We start from the raw sequence: 23,315 nt of genomic DNA, 5'->3' as shown, positions 1-23,315 counted from the left end.
TAAAGATCAATTTTATGGAAAAGTAAGTGTGTCAAATGCTCTATACTTAAGTCAGAAAATTCTGTTGTCTAAACTGGTTTCGAACCTTTGGTTTCGAAAACGGCCGAAGTCCCGAAATCTCGTGTATAAATCTGAACCCTTCTAGGGACTTCAGAAATTGTTACCTATTTGGTAACCCTAGGGGCAAGACACGTCACGTGTGCGCCGTAAGCACAGTGTGAACATATTTTTAGGTACACATCCAACTTTAAGTGCTGCCAAATTTAAAGAGCCCTCTGGGGAAAGGAGGAGCTGAATGGCACGTATAAGTTATGTAAGAAATAGGTGGATGAATTTTGATCATAATGGGCTAATGATGATGATGATGATGACGAAAAATTTGGGCATAGATATGAGCGTTTTAATCAATAATAGAGACCATATTAAGATGTGTATACAGCAAACTGTAGGATGTACCCTGGATGTAACTAGTAGAGATTCGGTTTCTGAACTACATCAGAAACCTTATCTATCTATCTATCTAATACCTTTAAACGAGCAATTCTTGTTTATTTATTTATTTATTTATTTATATATATATATATATATATATATATATATATATATATACAGGGTGGAAAGATAAGTCGGGCCCTGGAGGGAAACTACCTTAAATCCTTAAGCTGGCTCATTTTTCTTAAAGGAGACATTCCTTTATTTTTAAAAAGAAACAAAACTGCATTCAAAGTATTTTTCTTTTTTTCTTCAATTTGGCTTGCCTAAAAAAATATTGAGTACTAAAATATTAGATTTTATGGCTATTTTGTACGACAGACGAGTGTAAGAACTAATGTTTCTTGGAGAAATGTTATCTTTAACATTAACTGTATCGACTTGTAGAATAAAATTGCGAGTTTTTATTTTTTGGAATTTTTAGTCGGTTCGAGTCCCGGGCGAGGCAAGCGAGTTTTAGAAAATCTTTAAATGCAGTTTTGTTTCTTTTTAAAAATAAAGGAATGTCTCCTTTAAGTAAAATGAGCCAGCTTAAGGATTTAAGGTAGTTTCCCTCCAGGGCCCGACTTATCTTTCCACCCTGTATATATATATATATATATATTTCGGGGATCTCGGAAACGGCTCTAACGATTTCGATGAAATTTGCTATACGAGGGTTTTCGGGGGCGAAAAATCGATCTAGCTAGGTCTTATCTCTGGGATAACGCGCATTTTCGAGTTTTAAATGTTTTCCGAGCGAAGCTCGGTCACCCAGATATTTTTTAATTAAGAGATTATTTTAGGCTTAGTGTAGGTTAAGTTTTATTGGAATTATTTATAGATTTTTTGTATTTTTATGTATAATAAAATAGATTAATAATAAATTTTGAAAATAATTAGTAAAAAAATTAAAATAATGAACTCAAAAAATACACAGATCATCACGCAAAATTAATTATTTTACTTTTAAGAATTTCTACCATAGACACCATAGTTGACAAATAGTACGTAATCCGCAATTCGGACCGTATCTTACAAAAGATTTTTTTACAAAAAAAAAGTTGTCGATTGAAGTGTCAGTTGATGTTTGTTATTTCCATATTATTTTACTGAAATTTATTATTACGTTTTGTTTTTGTGTTCCATTGCGGTAATTAAACTGAATTGTTTGTATATCTTAAGAAAACATGAGTGCAGGTATTAAGTGATGAAGAAGGATTACATTTTTCAAGTTGTCTAATAGGTATGTTCTCACTGCTCAGGTGAAAAATGTTGTGTACTACACGAGATCAAAGTTATTTACATCTCGTGCGCTTTTGAGTCCCTTACTACGCTCAAGATTCTAAATAGAATAGAAAAAAATAGAATCTTTCGCTTGCACGGGACTCAAAATAAGCACTCGAAGAAATATCAAACTTTGATCTCTTGTTGTACAAATAACTATTGTTAGCCGTAGAAGTAACGTGCAGTGCAGATATAAAATTTATCCGTGTACATCAAAAAAAAAAAAATTAAGAGTCTACTTATATAATTGGAATAATCACGTATAATTAAGAACTATTACACTTGCTTTGAAATTATTTTGATATGGTCGAAGCCGATCCTTGCTAACTGTTAGATATAGATATATCTACCGTAGGTACGGATTTCATCCATCAGTCTAAGGATAAACATTGTGTCGCGTGTTTTCATGATTGCATTGCGCACCTACGATGCGATGAAAAGTCCATTTGTGAAATTAATTGAAACAAAACATGGCTACACTACGCAGAATACACACACACACACACACACACATACGCGAGCGATACAGCATCGCGGGACACAAATGCCACAATTTTATTATTTATCTACGGCGGGTAACGGAAAATCGGTATGGCGACGTAAAAATAGAAGTCCGTACTCAATTTATTTAGATTATTCCGAAAAAATACAAGAGTCTCTTTCAAAACGTGAATGGTGTTTCCACCACGCATACCGCCATGGAGCGCTTGTAGGTTCCGCGCCTTTCTCGGAAGAGGCTTTCATCTAATGATAAGTCGAGGCAAAGGGCGACAGGTGCTTTTACTTAATATTCCATATTAACCTTGGGTAAAGGCTACAACATACAAGGAATTACTCGACGTTTTAATACCTTATTCAAAGAGGCTACACGTACGTATAGCTTGTACGATTCTTGCCATTAATTATTATGATATACATCACATTCAGAGATTTTCTTTTCAGTGTAACTCTATTTCATGTATTAAAATAATTAGTAAAAGCTCAGGTACATATCTATCAAGCCAAGTTCTTACATTTTGTAGAATACATAATTAATAATACTGATGATATTACTGATATGTACAGTGAAAAAAACATTAACTTAAGGTTTACTTTCTCCTGACGTGTGGTGTTTTTCCACTTGACCTATATATCGGTAGCGTTACTGAAAACATGAGCCCAATTCAGATTTAACAAATAGTTAAGGGTTTAACTGGTTTTGACACGAATTATCTGGTTGACCGAGCTTTGCTCGGAAAACGTATAAAAACTCGAAAATGCGCGTTTTCTCAGAGGTAAGACCTAGCTAGATCGATTTTTTGCTGCCGAAAACCGCCATATAGCAAATTTCATCGAAATCGTTAGAGCCGTTTCCGAGATCCCCGAAATAAGTATATATATATATATATAAATAAATATACAAGAATTGCTCGTTTAAAGATATTAGATTTCGCATTCACCAATCAGCGTGAGCGATCTTCAAGATTGTATCAGAATAAGATGAAAACTATAAGAATAAGATCAAAACCATAAAAAGTTCCTAAATCTGAATCGGGCTCCATGGCTTTCTTTTTGTAGTGTAATATAAATGATTCCATACACATCTAGGAAAATTACATTTTGCACTCCAAAGCTCTTTGTATTCTCCGTTATTTTCCATTTTATAGTCACAGCGTGGCTTTATGCAACGTTTTTAATATGTCACCTGCACTAATGGACGTCACATGATATTACATATTTATAGAAAGCTGTTTTCTTCTCCTTTATCACATATGCAATTTTATTATGCACGCTTTAATGCACGGGTGACGTTACAAAAGGCGCGTAGGTGTATTTAATAATAGCTTTATTTTTATCACCATTTCTTTATGTACGAGTTATTATAATATGAACAGTTAATTAAATTGCAAAATCACGCTTATCTATACAGAGGAGTCAGAGACCACATTTTGAAAATTACATTAAACTCCCTATCCCTGAGTTTGAGATGCACCGTCGAGACTCGAGACCGAAACATGCGTCAAATTTTCTATCCATTTTTTTATGGATATTATGTAATCGTGTCACCATATTAAGTATAGCAATTAAGCAATAAACGAACTTAGCGACATTGGTATATGGGCGTTAATATCTTTGGATTTAAAGTTAAATTACCCTGACTTCAAAGATAACTAATATAACTATGTAAAATAGTATCCTACCCCAATATTTGTTGAAGTCAGGTTAGAAAGCCGCAATCTGCGCCGATTGTGGAAGTTCAAGTGCAGGCGAAGTATAATTTAATCCAGCGAAGTTAGCTCCATGTTGATTCCGCCTTATCGGATTAGATGCGGTGACTGTCGGATTACCGATGGATGGCTGAAGGTTTTAGCGACGTTTGAGGATGACAGTTTTGAGGTAAGTAAGGTACGGGATGGTTAAGTAGAATGAAAAGTTTAAGGTATATACAGGCTGCTTCCTAACAGGAGCAATAAATTAAACTAAAGGCTATACTCCTCAAACTGACCAACATTTGTTCAGCAACTTTTAAAAATTATGAATCCTTTAGACTTCCTCTTTTTCATACAAAATAAATATTGCCTTCAATGTACGCTGACATCAGTGTGTTTGACGTTGCTTGTCACACTTTAAACATAACAAAATTTCATTGCGTCTTAGAATAAACTTTAAAGTGTAATAAAAATCAAAACATGAGTTATTTTCAAAAGTTGCTGAACAAATGTAGGTCAGTCTGAGGAGTACAGCCTACAGTTTAATTTAATGCTCCTGTTACAGGAAGCACCCTGTATAATAAGAATTTTTGAAGGTGTCCGAATGTTACTTAAGATTTCACAATGCATAAGAATTCCAACTGTAAAGTGTCGATATTTTTAGTACAGAAACTATCATACAATGGAGTTCATTGATCAGACGGATCTATTAATGGGAAGGACATGTTGGATTGGTCGGCAATAGAGCTTATTACAGTCAGCAGCTATAATTATAGTTGCTAAGCGGGCGAGGTGTTCAAAATGATCTTGACGCGACTTTATTGTTAAGAGAATAAGAGCGCGTCAAGGTAATTTTGAACATTGTAATAAATGGTTTATAACATGAAAACATTAGCAAATTATTAAATTGGCTGACCTGGCCCTAAGATAAAGGAATGCAGGTCGTAACCCGCAATTAGTCAGCACGTGTCAGCTCCGACTGTTACACAATGCCGCCATTGTCGGAGTTTGGGGCTGACGCGTGTATTGTATTGTAGGTATGTTCGTCATGGCGAACATGTGTTTGTGGAGAGGATTATAGACGGAGAGCATCGAAAATAGTACATAATAAGGTTTCCTATACTATCCTTGCTACTGGATCCAGGCGGCTGGCAGCTGTTCATCGGTGGAGGTCAGTGAATGCATGCCTATTGAAGGATTGTCCGGTATTGTTTAACTAGTAACAAAACAAAAATAAATGTCTTTTTATTAGTGGTCTTTTTAATATAAGTATTCAGGCAGGCACTACTACACTAGGGGCTTAGCTAACGTGCCAATCGTTTACGCACCGTAGTAAACGAAACGCGTCTGTCAGCGCAAGTGATTGAGACTACGATACGCTTACGCTACGGACAGCTTCTATTCATAGGTAAACGATTGGCACGTTGGCTAGGCACCCAGTTACCTCCACCCCCACTATAAAGTGGTTTATAAAAACGTTATCATAAGATAACATTTTCCATTTCTTCACCCACAAAGATATTAAATAACCCTTACCATTAATCATAGGGGTAACCGCCCGTTGTACGCTCGCCCTTGTGGTGAGTGCGGCGTGTAATAGTTTCACGTAGGAAGGGTGTGATATACGCTTGTTTAACAACTTTAAGGTAGTCTCCCCTGCTACTGAAGCTACTTACTTTTTATGTTTATAATCCAATTATACTTATTAACTAAGGTTAATAAGGTTTGTACAGTCACCTGCAATAATATGTTACTCTTCGAAGCCCGCAAAAAATGTGACACGCTCTTATGGCTCTACAAATAAGATCGTGTCAGATATTTTTGCGGCCTTCGTTGTGTAACATATTATTGCAGGTGACTGTACCTAAATAGTAAGGTTAAGTAGCGTAGGTATTCAAAAACGTACACGTGCATAAATGTTAGCGCGACGCAGTAATCGCCGTGTTTACTGATGTGCCTAGGGTTGCCAGATCGAAAGGCGCTGTTATCGGGAAAAAATATAAATTTTTCGGGATTTTGGGCCTTAAGTCGGGAAAATGAACCATTCAAATTAAATTAATTGTATTAAAAACAACTATATTTTACATTATTGGCACTAAGTCAGCTGCTCTGCCCAATCTCGCCACGCGCGCCCCGTGTGCGCGCTGACGGGCTCGACGCGGGTCGCTGGTTCGCTCGACGACAGTTCAGAACTTGAAATTATTGTTTTATAACGTGATGCTGTTTTTCGGGACAATCTTCACTTTGTCGGGAATCGAGAACACATGCTAAAAATCGGGAGAATCCCGCCGAATCCCGACCATCTGGCAACCCTAGATGTGCCGTCGGAAAGTGTCCAAAATTTTTGTACGCGTTTCCTGAAAATTTTCAGTATGAGGGAGATGCATTGTGAGTTAGTTTACGCAGTCGCTAGCTACGCCAGTGTCAAACTTGTGGTAAGGATACTGCTGATAAGTTAGCCAAATGGCCCACTCCACTTGACATACGCTCCGTACCTACAGACAGCGTCACATTCTATAGAAATGCTGCTAGTCTGTGCGGAAAGAGAAGAGTCGTAGAATGTATTGGGTTCCATTCCATACATTTCACTACTCTTCACTTTCCGCACAGACTCTATGTGACGATGTACGTAGTGTGTGGCGTCCCCCGTAGAACGTGAGCCATAGTCAAGATAAACGTATATCGCTATATATCGATAACGCTAATCAAAAAGTAAAAATGTATCGGGATGACAGAGGTGACGAAAAGTCTGGTCATCATTTAAATACAATATTATTTAAGTTTCGTTTGGCGCCGTTTATAAACGACTGTCACATACTGTGCCCTAGAAATTGTATAACTACACGTGACTAACTGAGGATTAACCTGGCCTTCGCCGTAACAAGTTTAATCGACTTACTATGTTTTTAGGCTTTGTAGGTGGCCTTGTATAGGACGGCCGTATGTGTCAACGTGCAACGTGAGGATAAGGTGAGGCGCTGAGGTAGAACATTTTGATTTTTAACCCCTGATGCAAAAGGAGTTTAACCGTTATCTGTATGTATCTGCCTGCACCGTATAAAATATAAAAGCTAATAAAAATGTAATGAGATTTGATTTCATAAATTGTACATTTTGTATAAGACAATAAATCCACAATGTTCGAATGAAAAGCAAACAATGTAGGTACAAAATGAAATTAGCTTTCATTGAAATGTTATTCGAGACGCAGAGCGAAATTTAAGTACAAAGTAGAAACAGTATTGTAAACTTGCAGCTGATTATATTCCTCAACCTATCACTAAATAAACACATTACACCAACGAAACAATAGAAATGAAAGAACATTAAATTCGATGCTTGCTTTTTCCTTAAATTTTTGTCTTTCTTTTGCTAAGAGTCTTGTCAGAAAGAGAGAGTGAGATAGAGATAATCATACTGTATTTTCCTGATGTGGGGGATGAGTATAGTTTTTTATCGTACTGTCAATAAGAAAATTGGTTCGCCAGACTATACTATAGAGTTTAGTCTCATCGTGTACATTTGTTTGCTACGAATGCTACGCCGTAGCAGTTTTCCGCTGTAGCAAAGTTGATCGTAGCAAAACTGCCAACGTTTTTGTACCGCTACGCTCGAAGCGGATCCCAGCGTTTTCCCGCTTTGTAGTGAGTTCCCGGCACTCAATGTGGTAACAGAGTAATGAAAGTACTACTTGTTATTTATTCTTCAATAATTTTGTAACACGTGTAACTGCAGGTATAGAACAAGTATACATGCTGCAGACGCTCGAATCAATTAACAGTAGGCGCTCGGTAATCCGGCACCTGAAATTTTCCCATATGCCAGATTTTCGGAACTGCGGGATCATTGGATTTGCATGGGAAGAAAATTTGTACGCAGGGTCTTAGGAGGATAGACGAGGCACACAGACAGTCGAGGCAAATTGTTTTGTGACAGGACTGGAGTGTGGGACGGTTCGTTTTGTCAGACCGGGCGAGGGTCGGGTCCAATCACGTAGGGTTAGGACATCTGTGTCGGTATCGTGTCACAAAGCGGGTTAAAAATAGCGCTGGGTGCCACAATCAAATAGATACCTACATGTTGCTAGAGTCTGTGCGGAAAGAGAAGAGTCGTGGAATGTAAGGGATCCCATTAGGGTTGCCAGATCGAAAGGCGCTATTATCGGGAAAAAATAAAAAAAAATCGGGATTTTGAGACTTAAGTCGGGAAAAAACAACAAGCAAATTAAAGTAATTGTATATTAAAAACAACGATATTTTACATTATTGACACTACGTCAGCTGCTCTGCCCATAGACGTTTTTATAACGCTGACGCGCTCGATACGGGTCGCTCGCTCGCTCGACGACAGTTCGGAACTTGAAATTATTGTATTACTAGCTGTTGCCCGCGACTTCGTACGCGTGGATTTGTATATTGGTGGTTATATATTCTACATTAGCTTAGAATATTATGCAGCAAAAGATAGCAGTAGGGACTGTTAATCATTTGTTAATTATTATACACAACCTGGCTACGAAGTTTAATGCCCCTAACTGAATAAAATTGTTCTCGATATAATCCCTCTCAACCTCCAGTATATTTTCAAGTCCACTATTTAGTAAAACCTACTATCTAACTACCTATTTACGAAGTTTGAAGTTCCTAGCTTTAAATAAAATTTGAACTCTCTATCAACTTTCAACCCCTTCTTAAACCTTTTAGGGGATGATTTTTTTAAAAAGCTGTAATTACTTTTCATGTATTCTAATAATATGCCTTAACACAACGATTCAAGTCCCGCAGTCAAATAAACGTTTGACCTCCATACAAATTTTCAACCCCTTTTTTACCAACTTGAGGGATGAATTTTCAAAAATGCCGAAATTACTTTTCTTGTATTCTAATAATAATTATGCCTTTATACAAAGATTCAAGTCCCGCACACAAAAAAATGTTTTATCTCCATACAAACTTTCAACCCCTATTTAATCCGTTTAAGGGATGAATTTTAAAAAAAACACTGAAATCTCTTTTCTTGTATTCTTATAATATGTCCTTATACAAAGATTCAAGTCCCGCACTCAAAAAAATATTTGATGTGCATACAAATTTTCAACCCCTTTTTCACCACCTTGTGGGATGAATTTTCAAAAACGCTTAAATTACTTTTCTTGTATTCTAATAATATGTCTTTCTGCAAAGATTCAAGTCCCGCACTCAAAAAAATGTTTGATCTCCATACAAATTTTCAACCGCTATTTCACCACCTTGGGGGATGAATTTTCAAAAACGCTGAAATTACTTTTCTTGTATTCTAATAATATATCTTTATGCAAAGATTAAAGTCCCGCACTCAAAAAAATGTTTGATCTCCATACAAACTTTCAACCGCTATTTCACCACCTTGGGGGATGAATTTTCCAAAACGCTGAAATTACTTTTCTTGTATTCTTATAATATGACTTTATACAATGATTCAAGTCCCGCACTCAAAAAAATGTTTGATCTCCATACAAACTTTCAACCGCTATTTCACCACCTTGGGGGATGAATTTTCCAAAACGCTGAAATTACTTTTCTTGTATTCTTATAATATGACTTTATACAATGATTCAAGTCCCGCACTCAAAAAAATATTTGATGTGCATACAAACTTTCAACCTCTTTTTCACCACCTTAGGAGATGAATTTTCAAAAACGCTGAAATTACTTTTCTTATAATATGCCCTTATACAAAAAGATTCAAGTTCCGCACTCCAAAAAATATTTGATGTACGAACTTTCACCCTCTTTTTCACCACCTTGGGGGATGAATTTTCAAAAACGCTGAAATTTGTTTTCTTCTGTTTTATTATAATACCTTTTTACGAAGTTTCAAGTTCCTAGCTTACAATAAAATTTGAACCCCAAGACGAACTTTCATCCCCTTTTTTACCCCCTTAGGGGTTGAATTTCCAAAATAGTTGCAATTACTTTTTTTGTAGTCGGCTATTATGCCTTTCTAAGAAGTTTCAAAGCATTAGTAATGGATTCAAACTTACAACCCCTTTTTAACCCTGTTAGGGGATGAATATTACAAAACGCTGAAATTACTTTTCCTGTCTTTTAATAATATTCCCAAATACAAAGATTCAAGTCCCGCGTTCGAAAAAATGTTTGATATCCATAAAAACTTTCAACCCTCTTTTCACCACCTTAGGGGATGAATTTTCAAAAACGCTGAATTTAGTTTTCTTGTATCTTAATTTAATACCTTTTTGCAAAGTTTCAAGTTCCTAGCTTAAAATAAAATTTGCACCCTAAGACGAATTTTCATCCCCTTTTTAACCCTCTTAGGGGTTGAATTTCCAAAAACGTTGCAATTACTTTTTTTTTATAATCGGCTATTATGCCTTTCTAAGAAGTTTCAAAGCATTTGTAATGGATTCAAACTTTCAACCCCTTTTTAACCCTGTTAGAGGATGAATTTTCAAAAACGCTGAAATTACTTTTCCCGTCTTATAATAATATCTCCATATACAAAGTTTCAAGTCCAACACTCACAAAAATATTTGATTTCCATACAAACTTTCAACCCCTTTTTCACCACCTTGGGGGATGAATTTTCGAAAACGCAGAAATTAGTTTTTTTGTCTTTTAATATAGTACATTTTTACAAAGTTTCAAATTCCTAGCTTAAAATAAAACTTTCACCCCATACAACCTTTCATCCCCTTTTTAACCCCCTTAGGGGTTGAATTTTTCAAAATCGCTTCTTATCTCTTGTACACTTTATAAATTCAACCTAGTGTGCAAATTTCAACTTTCTAGCTTTTGTAGTTTCGGCTCTGCGTTGATGAATCAGTCAGTCAGTCAGTCAGTCAGTCAGTCAGTCAGGACACTTGCATTTATATATATAGATAACGTGCAGCTGTTTTTCGGGACAGTTTCCACTTTGTCGGGAATCGGGAACACATGCTAAAAATCGGGAGAATCCCGCCAAATCCCGACCATCTGGCAACCCTAGATCCCATACATTTCACGACTCTTCTCTTTCCGCATAGTCATTAGGGAACAATCATAATCAAAGTATTTTATAAGATAATCCGATTTGTATTTTTTTCCTTACGTATAGGTATTGTATAGAATTATGTTATGTATTTCATTTTCTCATTTCGGTTTAAAAAAAATGTTTATTCCCAGTGGATTTAATTTTAAAAACAATCGTTTTTTAGCAGTGTGGTACACCGATGCTGTACAAGTGTACCTACATGTGACTTTAGGGCGGTCGTTTTTCGACGAGGGGCCTCAATTAGATGGTTTGGTATAAAATTAGTTTCGCTCCTTCGCAACCGCAGTTGACATCCCAGAATTGTCATCTACGCAACCCTAAATGCATGTTACATCATCAAAAATGACCTGTAAACGACTTATTAAACGTAAAGTCAGAACTTTAAAAAGTGCTCCAACTCCCATCATTCAATATAAAACTGTCAAAGTTCGTAATATCAGATTTTCACTGACGCAGCGCGCGATTGATTACAGATTGTTGAAAGTAGGCTCCAAATCTGAAATGGAGTTCCAAACGGTTTGACGGCTTAGCAAAGTTCTCCAGAAATTCTCGCGATAAATGTGGAGGATTAGACGTTCAGTAAACTAGTAACGCTTTTCCAGTGGCATAGACAAAAGAAGTCCCCAATCCGCATTGGGCTAGCGTGGGGACTATAGCCCAAGCCCTCTCGCGCATGAGAGCAGGCCTGTGCCCAGCAGTGGGACGTATATAGGCTGAATTATTAATTATTATAGACAAAAGATCTCTTCTTAGAAGAATATCTTCAGCTTACCCATCCTCTCAAATTTCCCCCTAAAATAAGAAATGAGCGGTTTTGACTTATTTATAACATTAGCGGTGATAATGGCTACAACTGTTCCAAATTGTATGTATCTACGTCAAACGGTCTCTGAGAAAACATAAGTGTTCCGTGAACAAAGTTTTGTACGGGACACAAAATTAAAGAAAATGTATAGAGTCGGACCAAGCTAGCTAATAAAAATATAATAGGTATTTATAATGACACCATCTCACTTCAAAATTAGCTTAGACGGATTTTAAAGTAAAAAAAAGTGTAAAATTTTATAGCCCAGATTCAATAGCGAAATACCTAGAGGGTAATAGATTCCAAATATAAATAATTAGGTATACCTATTACTGTAAAACAATGACCTTCCTATCCAAGTATAAAGCAAATTGCTTAGTCGTCTATTCTTACGTCTTTTGGTCCTTGTGTTCTGTGTATATTGTTTCTCTTTACCGATCGCAATACCCGATAGTATTGTATACGCGACCCAACCCGTGTCCGAGGTCAAATGTCGAATCACCCGGCTGTTATTCACAACAAGAGGGCAGGACAAACCAGTTAAATTTAGATATCTTGCTACGCATTGTTGTTACTGATCTTGAGATCAAGTTATACTAGTATGGTTCACGGATAAATTGTTTTGTCTATTGGGACAGGGGCATGGCATTCCAATCGTTGAACGATCTAGAGGGAGAGTTGACGGCTCACCAGCGTGTATTTTTACACGACTGCCCAAAAAAAAAGAGTGTATTGTTTTTGATACAACATATTCTAACAGGCTAATTCGAACGTGCACGATGTTTTAAACCGATATTCGAAGCATATTGGAATCATAACAGTTTGCTGATCATATCAGTTTGCAGATACAATATTCTCCCAGCTACATTTTGAGGCCTAGCCAAGATGACAATCGTTGATAGAATACGCTAATCGAAACTTATTGTTCTATTCGTTTGACGTTTGTCGATAACCGATTGCCATCTTGGCTAGGTCCCCATTGGACCTATTAGGTATGGGCGCGATATTGGAGCTAACGCATTCACTGTCAACGTTTTCGTAGCGCTATTACGCTCGTAGCCAATCTCGGCTTAAGCGACACAAACACAGAACCCGCCGAGCGGGTTCCCGGCACTCAATGTCAAAAATTATAACAAATTGTAATATCTGAATTCCGCTCCAGGCATTACATACAGAATTACTGGACATTATGTATTATTAATAAGGTTTTTCTTTTAATAAATATTATTCTTATTCTTATTCTTCATTTCTGGAGTTCACAGCATACTGGTTTCCTGGAAAAATGAGTTCTCCCGCGCTCGTTTAATGCATAAGAACGTATGTATATAGCCAGTTTGAGACGTTTGAGTTATTGCACGCCTGTCCACATCGTTTATTATTGTCAAATAAAGGTTCGCTTGCCAAAAAGTCTGTTTTGACACTCGTGTTACCCTCAGTTTTTACATCGACAGTATTTCCTCTGGCTATAAGTTGAGAAGCACTTGGTTTGAGGGAACCAATAACCATAAAATGTAAGTAGGTTAAGGAGGATAAGTCGAAATATGTTTTGATGGGCTATAGAATATACTTTGGGTCCGCTATAACAAGTTATAGTTAGCATAAACTACATTAATAAAGGCCAGCAACGCCGTTATTAATGAGTAATAATTTTTACAAATATTCGAGACGACTTCGACATTTTGAAGTTCAACCAAAAATCCATACAAAGTAATTGACCTAAGGTACCTATGTCCGCGTAAACGTAACGTGACAGACTGACAGTATCAAACGAAAGGACGTCTAAATATAACACCAACCAAAATATTTATCAAGAGATTCTGATAGGCTTTAAATAAGTAGTAATGCCATGCCATTGACGTGAAGTGAAACATGACCTGCTTGCTTTGCGTGATCGCTGAGCGTAAACATCTTACATTGTCGAGCCTTGGCCACAGAATAAATAAGTAAGATTAAGTGTATAAGTAAGTAGTAAGTACTAATAGCAAAAGCGACCATTAGTACACCTTATCCCGTTGCAAATACGGTTTACCTGCGGTTGATCAGTTAATTGTGTCACCGGTGGTGAAGCTCGGGAAGCTATCGTACCTACCAGCGAAGGGTGAATGGCGTCTTTCAATTATTGATTCCTTTTTATTAATTAGGTACTGAATCGATGGTAGAATGGTAGATGGCATGATCGTGCCAACTAATATATATATATACTAACTACTACTAATATATAGGCTGTGTAAAAATACCTACGAACGTTCTTGTTTTCTAACAATATTTTTATTAATTTACGACCTATTTTCTTTCATGTGGCAGATGTAGGGCGCGTTAGGTTTCATGTTGCTTATAACGTTATAGGTACACATTTACCTAGATAATTTTACCTAAAGTGTCATTCTATGTAAACAAACCGCCATATTGAAATTGAATGTAAATAAGTTCCATAGAATGACACTTTATACTAGATTGTACCGCAATCGCAATAGTATCGATGCTGCAGTTGCCATCTAAGGGCTCAATTAGACGATGCGAGAACTCGCATGCGAGTTTCATTACATTGCGGGTTTTGATCGGTCGGTTCAATTGGACGTAACCAACAGTCCGCAATGTAACTATAGCTGGTCAACCAAATCTTGACAGTAAAAAAAGGCGCGAAATTCAAATTTTGTATGGGACGAGGGATATCGCCTAAATTTTTCAAATTTGCCGCCTTTTTCTACTGTCAAGATCTGGTTGACCAAGTATAAAATCGCATGCGAGTTCGCGCGCCGTCTAAATCAGCCTTAAATGTCACCTTTTAATGTGCGTTGATACAATAATGTAATCGACCGTATGTACGCCATCTCAACATTTGCAAAGATCACCTGTGGTACCTTGGCTGTCGTAAGTTTAAAACCGTCTACCTTGCCAAGCTATATTGTTATAGTACTCAAGACTAGTCTAGACTGACCTGGTAACAGATGAGCGCCATGCGGCCGTCATGCGACCAGGAGAAGTGTGTGACGGGCGTGCTTCTATCATTGATCAGCTCTATGCTCCAGCGGCCTTCGTACTTGATCCAAACAAAGATCACACCGGAACTGTCGCATGAAGCTAGCTTTTGGTAGGGCTCGTTCCATTTCACTAGGATCACCTGGAACAATGGAACTCTATTAGGGCTCATATAGACGGCCCGCGAACTCGCATGCGATTTTAGTTACATTGCGGACCATTGAGGTTACATCAATTTAGTCGACCGATCAAATAACGAAATGTAATAAAATTCGCATCCGAGTTTTCGCACCGTCTAAATGAGCCCTTAGTTTGCGAAACGTTTGGTTTAGTGGTACAGTCACACGGGATTGTTACGCCATTTAGGGTCCTAGCTAAATTGGTTGTTCCATACTTACGCTATGTTATGTCCAATTTAGCTAGAACCCTAAATGGCGTAACAATCACAGAGCGTGGCTGTATATGTTATTTACGTGAGGACATAATTAATGTCCATATACCAGAATAGCATATCTTGCATACAACTAATACAAACTATGTTTGTGTCAGTCTTATTGTAAAATCCTTTATTTAGAGGTGTATGTTGCTTTTAAGACTCACGCTAGAACGGTCTGGGCCCGGGCAGGCTTTCGACTCTTCGTTTTCTATGACTTTTGATGTTGAAAACTGAAGTGTCCGACGCTTCGGCCCGGACCCGTACCATTCTAGTTCTAGCGTACCTAAATCATCCTTAAGTCTAACGTAAAGAATTTTCCAAGGGACAGTTATGTTATTACAATAACCTACCCACATACTCAAATATTTATTTAATATTTAAATAAAACATTAAGTGATGTAAGTTAAAAAAATATGGGATCGTCTAACAGAAAGTTGTCCGCATTGGCCGTATTATGTGATATTCCCCAACGTCTAAAATTATTATTTATCGTTGAACTCTCATAAAATGACCAGTATTTAATATTATGTTTCAGATTTTATCAAGTATTTATTCTATCTGAAATCGGAGAGAAAACCGGATCTTTCTACATGGACTGGTCCATATGAAATTACCAGGCAACCGCAAAGCGAATACCTAAATGTACGCACACGGCTAAATAAATAAGATCGACAGAAGAAATATAGGTCGGGCCGTAATTCATCCGTTCTGAATAATAGGCCAGCTCCCGAATAAATAAAAAGTAATCATACATCATTTACGAAATGGAGTAAATGTTATCGCGGACGGGACAATAAACGAGAGGAGGTATTTCGTGCCTGGCGGACGTGCCGGCATTCCCGTATTTCTAGGGCCAACGGGCCGTCTATAGAACACGATTTTGCCGCTTTCACTGCCTGGGCTAAATTGAAAAGTGCCTCAGGGTCCGGCATAAGTACTAGTGGATCTATAGTGAGCGCTCGCCTAGGGAGTGCTACGGCATCACAACAATACCCGTAGATACTCTTAAACTATTAGGCGGCCGCTCTGCACGGAATGTGTTAAGGGTACAGGGCGTTCTGTGAGTGATGAATGAGTGAGATCAATTTAGAAAGGTTGAGCACACGAACTGGTGCGGGGTCGTCGTCGTGCGATCTATTTCAATAACTTTGTATGAAAATTGCTTGAGATCGTCGCACGTGCACCAAATTCTAGTTAGGTTAAGTTCAAAAACCTTTGCTACACATGCCAGGAGTATCCTTACGTCAATTGCCTACCTTATCTATCTACCTTAGAAATACGATTTTATGCTAAGAAAAACTTTTCTCACGATACCTTTCCTATTTAGTCCATTCTGTGGCGGTACGCTGTATTTATGTTTAGTCTTAAGCTGGTTTGATTTTAAGACAATAAGGCGCACCACCGCACAGGGATATTTCGTAGGTAACCATAGAGATTCCGGTGCTGAACTCCTACTAATATAATAAAGTAATTCTGTCTTAATGTCTGTCTGCCTGAAGGACATAGGATAGTTATAGTTTTCATTAATCATCGTCATCATTTCACGCAGACGAAGTCGCAGGCAGAAACTAGTTCCTGAGCTATAACCGCGAACATCGAAGTTCGCAAATTGCGGGCATTTTTCTCTGTCACTCTAATTACGCCTTCATTGGAGTAAAAGAGAAAGATCCCCGCAATTTGCGAATTTCGGTTTTCGCGGCAGCCCCTCTGACCATTTCAGCTCATGTGCGTCGCCTAGGTGTAGGTGTGTACAATGCAGTATGTAGGTATACTAATCGTACATGTTTTCGTAACAGCAACATAAAGGGCCATTCGCATATATAATTCAACAAGCCGGCATTGCGACAACATGCCTTGTATCAGGAATTCTCTTATTGCCATGAAAACGGTGCATGCATACGAATGAGAGATGATTTAGAGCTCAGACCCATGAAAACATATTTACATTATGCGAATGCCTACAATTTTAATGTGATGTTGCTGTTGGCTTAATAAGTGGGGGTAATTAGTTAAAAAGATAAGAAAACAGTTTGCTAATTTAACAATTAAGTTGCCCACTTACTTGGCAAGGCATGGGAGAATTTGTACCCGCGTAAGTTTTTGCTACTTCTAGAGCAATTATTGTTTGTATTGGCTATGTTATCAACACACCTAACACATATAGGTTAGGTGTGTTGATAACATAGCTAATACTAGATCTCCGCTACACCCACGTCCTCATGAAAGAAAGACTGTCCGTTACCTACTGCATCACTTCATAAAACAAAGCAGTTCTATTTGTTATGTCTGCCTAAGTCACAGCTATTTATTCACAATACCTGCTGCATCTCCGCAAGCACACCAGTATAAATTTAACCCTTGCTGAAACTAAAAGCAATCGCTGCTATTGTCGATGAAGTTATAAATGATCAATTTTGTTCGAGGTAAATGCTAGTAGACGGTACGGTATAGCCCCTATGACGGAATTATCCACATTGACCTTATTGGTTTTATGAAATCTAAAAGGATACGCGCGTCAGCAAGGAAAGAGCTAATCTGGGGGCACGGCAGTGCCCCCGCCAAGTCGAGCGCGAAGCAAACACTGCCGTACCATCCTTTACTGGAACCATTTCACCGCATTTTCAGGCCCCTATTTGAGAACCTCTGAATAAGACCAGAACGCAGAAATTTTCGTCATCCAGTAAGCTATAATCACATACTTAAAATCCAAAATTTCAAGTCTGTAGGTCATTTAGTTCCGAAGTTAAGCGAAAGCAAAGTTTCGCATTTATGACACTCATTCATTCACTCATGATCATCAGAATAGAATTAGTACTTCCCATAAACTCAGAGAGCTGAAATTTGGTACAGAGTTAGGGTTTAATGGCCACATAAAGGGTAAACCTAAAAATATTGCAATATCAGTCACGTTTTAAAGATCTAAGAACTGCATAAGTAAGTTTGTAATCCCATATAAATATATGATATTACAAAGTTACTGTTGCAGTTCCTACAAATAGTAGGTAAAGTAAAGGTACACTACGATGTACGATGTGAGTATGAATGAAGATATGTTTAGTTATGAATTATGATATGTGTATACATAGTATGGGTATGAGTACCCGAAAAGAAGGACTGCCTACAAAAAGAGATGAGATCCCATCAAAAACATTACATGTAAAAAGGTGCAAGTCTCGCAACGCTTTTACTACAAAAAAGTTTTGAAATGTAATGTGAAACCAAGTCGGTTATTTTAATCAGTGCAGAGGGTGTTAAAACCGTATCAATAAGATATCTTTAATTTGTAATACATATAATGACTTGGCAATCGCACATAATGCTTTACTCGTATCATACTCGTAAATATGTGTAATGCTCAAACTGCAATTAGGGCTAGCGTTATGTTCTATTAGAATTATTTTTAATAGGTGACGATGATCCTTTTGTCATTATGCAGCCGTGCGATGGCCAAGTCATTATCTTCATCTTCTTCCTCGATTCCTCATGACTGAGGGTCGCGACCACATGAGGTCGTTGTTTTGCGCACCAAAGCTCTCCATTCTGCACGATTTTCCGCCTTCCTAATAATAGGCGCCTGTGTAGATCCCTGGCAGGCCTTCTTTACAGTGTCCACCCAGCGGGTCGGTGGATGTCCACTACCCCGTCCTCCATCCACCATGCCAATCATAATACGCTTTTCAAAGTTGTCCGGCTCCCGCCTGGCCACGTGTCCAAAGTAGTTGAGGATCCGCTGGCGGCAAATGGCTGATAAACGGCACTTAATTTTCAATTCCGTCAGGATTGACGCATTAGTGCGGCGCGCCGTCCAAGGAATGCCCAACATCTTGCGCCAACACCACATCTCGAATGCGTCAATTCTACTCCGAGTACTGGCTTTCAGAGTCCAGGTTTCCGAACCATACAGGAATATAGAGAAGACCAGGGTGCGCATTAGCTTGGTTTCGGTTGCTTTGCTGATTCCTCTGTTCCTCCAGATCTTCTCTAACCGCATAACCGCAGATTTTGCGATCTGAGCTCTTCTGATCACCTCTCGCTCACAATCGTCCGCCCGCCCGCGGTGATCAGTGAACCGAGGTAGATGAAGTCCTGTACGGTGTCCAGGTCTGACAGTTCTCCAGTTCGGATTAACGGGCCTGTCCTTTGCACAAACATCAGCTCAACCCCACGGGGGACAAGTCATTATACGTATTACAAATTAAAGATATCTTATTGATACGGTTTTAACACCCCCTGGCACTGATTAAAATAACCGACTTGGTTTCACATTACATCTCAAAACTTTTTTGTAGTAAAAGCGTTGCGAGACTTGCACCTTTTTACATGTAATGTTTTTGATGGGAAAAAGTTTATCGTAGTGGCATTGTGTGTGCGTACATAGAAGAATAATTATTTTGAAAAGCTCTATTATACTAGTCTGCCTGCCTGAGACTTCCACTAGCCTAATCCTTATAAGCAACATTTGCATTGCTAAGATGAGGCAATTTCGTGGCACTTTATTCTTTCTACGTTTTTGTAATACATTTTGTAAATTGTCTCGTTTGTGTTTACGATTAAGAACGTCTAGGTATTCTATTCTATTCATATCTTCGCTAAAGGCTTCGTCACACAGGCGCGTTTTCCGGGCGAGGTGTGAGCGTTTTATATGTAAAAGCGGCGCGCCTCGCTCACGCGCCGCCCGGAAAACGCGCCTGTGTGACGAAGCCTTAAGCGTCTGGAATGCTACATAGGTACCATACCCATGCTATAACGTGCCGCAACGGGCGACAACTTACAACAAGTGTTTAATAAAGGTGCCTCACTTTTCCCGCTTTCCTCTACAATTAAGCGTACTTTATGGTACTCATAATGAGTTTTCCAGCGAAGTTTTTCTGCCTTCCTGGAATGTACACGATATTTCTTGAGCGATAAATTACTTGGTAGAGGTTTTTGTTAATAAACAATTTTGGAGATAATTTAATGTTATGTGAGCGAGAGAAATGTAATTTAATTATCTCTTTGGGTACTTTATTATTACATTTCAGTTAACATCATGGTACGTGGAAATATTGTATGACATATTTAATCTCAAATTTTCGTCGTAGGTAATTCATTTGTCAACCTTTCTTAGAGTGAGTCTGTTTTGAACTACGCAATTATTTCAAATCGAACCAATTCAGGTGGACTAAATAACCGGACGTTGCGTTGTGGATGACAAAAACAAGCGAAAGTTGAAGTATATAAAGCACTATTTATAGCAACACCGGAAAGCCGACAAAATAATGGAGTATGCGTATTGAACGCTCGACATTTTCCGTATGGGGGCCCTACAGACGCCCGGCACTGGAGCGCGCGCAGGGCGTCCCCAACCTCTGGCTTCGCTCAACTTTTCAGATTGAGGACGCAACGGGTGCCCGGCACTGAAGCGCGCATAGCCCGCCCCGTACGTTACGGGTTTCACCGGACTTTTCAGCTTAAGGGCGCCTCAGGCGCCCGGCCCTGGAGCGCGACCCGAACGTCGTATGGTATGATTTTTTATACCTTATTTTCTATGTGTTGGTATTATTCCTAAATGATTTGTATTTTTGCCTGTTCCCTCGAGTACACCTCCCGCTGTGACGCCCCCAAAAATGTAAATCAGCCTGCAATGCGCCTTTCTAAGCTAAAACTTACATCGGATCTGTGGCCGCGCAAGTTGTAGTTCGTGCGCGCTGGCAGCTCATGCGGGCGGCGCGCGTGCGATGACGTGAACGTCACGCCAACGACGCCGCGCACGTTGCCCGTCGCCAGCCAGCCTTCCTGGTAGTAGTTGTTGCGGTTTAGCTTCCATCCTTCCTCCTGTGGGAAAATAAATCTTAAGTTTCTGCTCGGGGTCTAGCCAACATGACAACCGTTAATAGAAAGCGCCAACGAAATAACGTACGGAAATAGTCACATGAATTTTCGTAGCATCTGTCATCCCAATACATTTTTCCTTTTTGTTTGACGTGTGTGTGACAGGAAAGAAGTTAAATGGTCGATTTAACCTACTGTGCAGCAAAGGGGTTTTAGAAGCTTTTGACACCTATTTATACATACGTATAAGCAGTTTCATGACTTAGTTTTTCATGAAGGGACCATCTAAGATAGCTGGTGTAAGTAATTACTGTCTAGCTAGAACGTTATCTTATATTTAAATACTACTTACAAACTTGAAAAACATTACGGGAATTTCCTCAAATTCCAAACTCTCTCATGACACATGAAGTTTTCGAGCCATAGTGTTAACCTAAGTCCTAAGATAGCTACATTTTCCATCTCTCCCCTACATGAAAGTTTCGAGTAGATTGCACTCGTAGGTAGGAATGATTCCCGCTAGTACAATAAAAAAAAATAATGATACCCCGGAGACTCCTAACCCGGTGGTGTAGCGAAAATCGACATTCAAAGAAATTCTATCTACACCCATCTCTATCGCTCTTGCATTCGAGCGACAGGGACGCAGATAGACAATTTCAGGATTTCGATGTTCGCGGAACTCCCTGTAACTCCCCAAACAGTACTTTACAAAACGTCAGTGCAGGTAGACCCGTAAAGTCGTAACAGCTATACGGAATGGAGGGTCAGAATTAAACTGGTTCACTTGCAGCGCCAGGTCGTTTTGTAAATTGGTGAACGCTCACTGCTGTGTAGGGAATGCAAAATAACCGATAATCGAGTATCGGTTTTGCTTCGGTTAAACTCGTACTCGAAACCGAAAATCGGTTAAAAACCGAGTAATCGCTAGGGTCCTAGCTAAACTGGTTGTTAATACTTACGCTATGGAAAGTCCAATTTAGCTAGAACCACTAACCAAATAGCTCAACAACCACGAAGCGTGACTGTACGTGTACATTGGTGACACTGAACTATTACAGAAATACATTTAATAGTAGTTTATGTGACTGCTATACATAATTAAAGGCATTCAAATACGAGTTTAGGTTTATGAAATGAACGAAGTGAGTTCCTGAAAAAGATCACACGAGTGTTTATTCGCTTATTATATATACAGTTACATATACTATTTGTGTCGTTCTCAAGTAAAAGGTACCACATCCTCGCTTACCATAAGGGTGAAATTTGCTTGCACCTCTATACTAATAACGACAATGTGGTATATTTTACTTGAGAACGACACATTTTATCTAGGTATAATACATATTATAAGCTCTCTACGATGTATTCACTAACCATTCCTGAAGCCGTTCCCGAAGCCTTCCAAATAAGAGAACAACTCCTTCATTTCGCCAAAGAAAGGCTTAAAAACCTATCAGCTCATGTGTCCCTTACTGTGTTACGGTCCTGCTTCGCCGTTCCCAGACTAACATATTTTCTCCGTACTAACCTGGCTATACCCCGAACATATCGCCTCCTTCGACTCGGCGAATCGGCTGAGTGTCTGCTTAACGTATCCCTTAACACAGACCAATGGGATTTGGCATCGTTGCCTATTCGGAATGGTGGCCTAGGATTACGCCGCGCTCGTGACGTGAGTCTTCCGGCCTTCTTGGCGTCGGCGGCAGGGGTTGTAGAACTTGAACTTAAAATTTTATTTTTGGATGGAGACAGGACTACCATACCCTATGCCTCTGACACTCAGTTGGCCTGGATGGCTCTCAACTCGGGTGCGTCCGTACCCGAAAAACCGTTCCTCCAACGTTGTTGGGACGTCGTGGGCATCAAGCGGATCGTCGATTCCCTAATGACAAACGCTCTTGGTGCAGATAGGGCCAGACTAAACGCAGCTTCGAGGCCTGAAAGTGGTGCTTGGTTACACGCCCTCCCATCTCCAAATCTTGGCACTCTGCTCGACAACGACTCACTGCGGGTGGCCGTTGCTCTTCGTCTGGGCTGCGATGTATGTCAACCTCATTTGTGCATCTGCGGCTCTATGGTGGAGAGTAATGGTCATCACGCACTGAGCTGTTGCCGCTGCGCCGGTAGGTTCCCACGACACCATGCCTTGAACGACATCATCCGCAGGGCATTAGTATCGGCAAACATCCCCTCCACGCTAGAACCGCCAGGCCTCAGCCGGTCGGATGGTAAAAGGCCTGACGGCCTGACACTGGTGCCATGGGAAAAAGGCAAGTGTCTACTATGGGACGCTACGTGTGTA

At 39.1% G+C, this 23,315-nt stretch overlaps 1 protein-coding gene across 1 annotated transcript in view; it reads right to left on the bottom strand.

The window, feature by feature from the left end:
• LOC134649356 (tubby-related protein 4) overlaps positions 1-23,315 on the bottom strand; it is a 69,411-nt gene that overhangs the window by 28,165 nt on the left and 17,931 nt on the right. The window contains exons 2-3 of the mRNA XM_063504070.1: positions 20,849-21,013; positions 14,723-14,905 (exon numbers count right to left, since the gene is read on the bottom strand). Coding sequence (XP_063360140.1) covers positions 14,723-14,905; positions 20,849-21,013 — 348 coding nt within the window. The remainder of the gene's footprint in view (positions 1-14,722; positions 14,906-20,848; positions 21,014-23,315) is intronic.

Source organism: Cydia amplana, chromosome 7 (genome assembly GCF_948474715.1).
Source record: "Cydia amplana chromosome 7, ilCydAmpl1.1, whole genome shotgun sequence".
In the NCBI taxonomy this organism is placed as follows: Eukaryota; Metazoa; Arthropoda; class Insecta; order Lepidoptera; family Tortricidae; genus Cydia; species Cydia amplana.
The sequence above is the reverse complement of the archived record's forward strand: the minus strand, read 5'-3'. Positions and strand labels throughout refer to the sequence as shown.